Below are 3,145 nucleotides of genomic sequence, written 5' to 3' on the forward strand. Positions count from 1 at the left end.
GCCTCCTCTGCTCCAGGCTGAACCCCCCCAGCTCCCCCAGCCGCTCCCCAGCAGCCTGGGGCTCCAGACCCCTCCACAGCTCCGCTGCCCTTCTCTGGACACGCTCCAGCCCCCCCAGGTCCTTCGGGGAGGGAGGGGCCCAAGAGCCCTGCCCGTGGGACTCCAGAAGGCAGGCTGCAGGCTTTGTGCCCCGCCGCGGTGCTGCACTGACTCAGTTCGAGATATTGCTGATATAAATGGGGCGTTTGGGTTCCTCCAGCGGCTTCTCACACAAGTCAAACTGAAAGGCGGCAGCGTGTTGCTGACTCCTCTAAAGCATGGTGACAGACAAAATCATTGTGCATCGCTGTGGCCCTTGTGTAGGGGAATTTAGACCACAGTTACGTTCAAAAAAAGTTCCCGAGTGAATACCCGTTGCTGCTTTTCTTGGCTGTTTCGGGCCATGTCCTGTGCCTGCGTCGCAGCCTTTGCTCGCTCAGACCCGGAGGTCTGTTGAGTTCAGTCTTTTGCATTCAGAGAGCAGCGCTGTCTGCTTCAATGGAAGGCGCAGGAGACTGCGCCTGTTAGGCAGCTGTAGGGTAATCTGCTCCCAAAGAAACATCGTGGTTTACATCTACTGCAGCTTATTTTTGTTCATTGTTTCCTGTTTATGTGGGTAATCTCCTTATCCACAGAAATGTCCGGTCTTCTTTTCGAATCCTGGAGCTCTTGCTTCGAGACATTTTGGAGCAGCAAGTTCCACGGGCTTTTTTTTTTTTTTTTTTTTTTTTTTAAAAAGTAATATCCTCTTTAGTTCTGCACGTATAAGTGGCAATTCTGTTCTTCGTATAATGCTTGAAATGATGGAGTTGTTCTTTATTGTATTGCCTTAATGTCTGTTTTTACTCATTTTCTTTCGAAGGCAAGCAGTCCAAATCTTTTTAGTGTCTCTAGCCGTAATTTTTTCCCACACCCTTTACTGTTACTGTTGTCCCTTTCTGAATTCTGTCCTTCTCTGACAAGAATTCTGACTCTTACCCGGGGTACCCTCCCTGAGATGGAGCGAAGATGAAATGAATGCAAGGAAGGGCCGCTACTGACTTCTACAGCTGTGCAGCAGTGCTTTTACTGGCAGGAAAATGCTGGGTGCTTTATTGAGAGGTAGGAAGGTGTACGGCAGGGAGGACTTCTTACATCGTTACGGGGCGCAAAGCGCTGTACCGTTGTGAAGGTCGTGTGTGGCAGCAGCTCGCCCAATTTGCCCTGAAAACCCGGGTAAAGTTCCCACTGGTCTCATGCTGTGGGGTTGAGGCCAAATTCTGCTGCTTTTTCTCTCCTTCATGTTTGTATTTCAGTCCATCAGGGACCAGATTAAGGTCAGCCCTTTGTGATGCTTACCGTGCTCTGGCCTTGAGGTAGCCTGACATTTTTAACGTGCGTCTTTTGCAGATGAATAAAGTTTTAAGCAGCGTATTACTGGATCTGAACCGCAGCTTATGGAGCAGTTCTGTGAACACAGAAGCAAATTCCATAATGACACGTGGTCTTTCTGTCTTTTCAGGTGCTGGAAAATTACTCTGATGCTCCTATGACCCCAAAACAGATTCTGCAGGTCATAGAGGCTGAAGGACTGAAGGAAATGAGGTTAGTATTGATGATCTTGTCTGAAACGTAGCATAGAGCATGGGGGAGGCTGCGTATTAAGGCTTTGCGTGGCTTCGTGCAATTCTGCCTCATCTCCAGCCCACTTCTTCCTTTTTTCTTTCCAGCATGGCCATTTCAGATGACAGTGTAGACATTATAGACGTTTATATACAGGCTGTGGGGTTTTTTTTCTTTGACAGTAACTGGAAGCTGTTCTTGGATTTTTTGATGATAATACAGAGTCCCCTTCATCCCTCTGTTGTAAAATAAATGCCTGTTGCAGATCAGACTCCTGCATTGTGTTGTCCTTGCCACTTACTTGCACGGTTCTCTCGGAAGTAGCTCCTGGTAGGTTCTGCTGTTGTGACTCTAGTTTGAGAACAGTTTCAGTTTTGTCTCCTCTGATGCTTCATTGCTAGAGCAGATGTTATGTTTTAGGACACTCAAAAAAAGTAGTCTTTATTTTATATTACTATACTGGCTTCCGCTCAGCCTTCTGAGCACTGTCACTGTTGTGGCTCTTGACGTTGTACGGAGGAGATGCCCATTGCAACGTGGGTTTCGTACGGAAAAGAACCTGATGTGGAGCCTCGGAAACGGCGGGGGGGGGAGACTTTTCCTCGGTTAAGTTCCTGTGAACTTCCATCCATTTCTGCGACAGTAGTAGAAGAGCAGTACAGGGTGTCGTGCAGATCAAAGGAAGTAGGTGGCCGCGATAGTCCAAATGCCTCAGTGCTGCGTGGCAAAAAAAGAAAGTTTGACTACCAGAGGGCAGCGAAGCAGTCCCTTTTGGCTCCTGCCCATTGACTGGCTTCTGGGGTGCCCAGGCGCGTGGACTGTTTCTAGCCTTGCTTCCATGGCGTTTGTGTTTCCTGAACCCGTCCTTTACCCAGCTACAGAAGGTAGACTAATTTCTTCTGGGACCTAACAACTCAAAACGTTAGCTTGTTTCTGCTCCTTATTTGTTAATCGGGAAACAGCTGGGATGGTTTGAATGGTGAAAATTGGTGATGCACACAGAGGTGTCGTGTCTAGGAGTTGCCATTGTTTGGAGGGGGACGTCGCGGGCGCGTGTTGCTGCGTCGATACCGGAGCTGTTAGAACGCCCACCTGCCACCGGCGGTCCTTGCCCACGAGACCTTCACCCGTTGGGGCATGGGTGTTGGTTTCATGGCTCTGAGTAAGATTCAGGCAGGCTTGTAGTGAGGACCTCGTATAGCTTTCTTGTAATCGCTGCCCTGCACCTTTCTCACATCAGACCTTTTACTTAAGCAGACAGTTGAAGATCTACGTGCGTAGGCTGTCCTCTGCTAAAGGTAACAGCAGGTCGCTTTGCACACACACAAATTATCTCGGTGCTCACCCAGTTTTGGCAAGTGATCCGTCACAGTACGTAACTAAAGACCAGACTTTGGAGCGTGTGTCAACTTAAATCCCACAGAGCCGAATCGCTCCTTTAAAGGTCAGTGTTTTTCCCATGGGATATCTGCTTTTCCTTCCCCAGTCATTAATTCTCTGCTTT

The 3,145-nt window shown here is 48.7% G+C and overlaps 1 protein-coding gene across 1 annotated transcript in view; it reads left to right on the forward strand.

Annotated features, from left to right (window-relative positions):
- ASXL1 (ASXL transcriptional regulator 1) overlaps positions 1-3,145 on the forward strand; it is a 19,031-nt gene that overhangs the window by 5,415 nt on the left and 10,471 nt on the right. Inside the window, exon 3 of the mRNA XM_009640313.2 lies at positions 1,541-1,623. Coding sequence (XP_009638608.2) covers positions 1,541-1,623 — 83 coding nt within the window. The remainder of the gene's footprint in view (positions 1-1,540; positions 1,624-3,145) is intronic.

Source organism: Egretta garzetta, unplaced genomic scaffold, assembly GCF_000687185.1.
Source record: "Egretta garzetta isolate BGI_Z169 unplaced genomic scaffold, ASM68718v1 scaffold316, whole genome shotgun sequence".
NCBI classification, from domain to species: domain Eukaryota; kingdom Metazoa; phylum Chordata; class Aves; order Pelecaniformes; family Ardeidae; genus Egretta; species Egretta garzetta.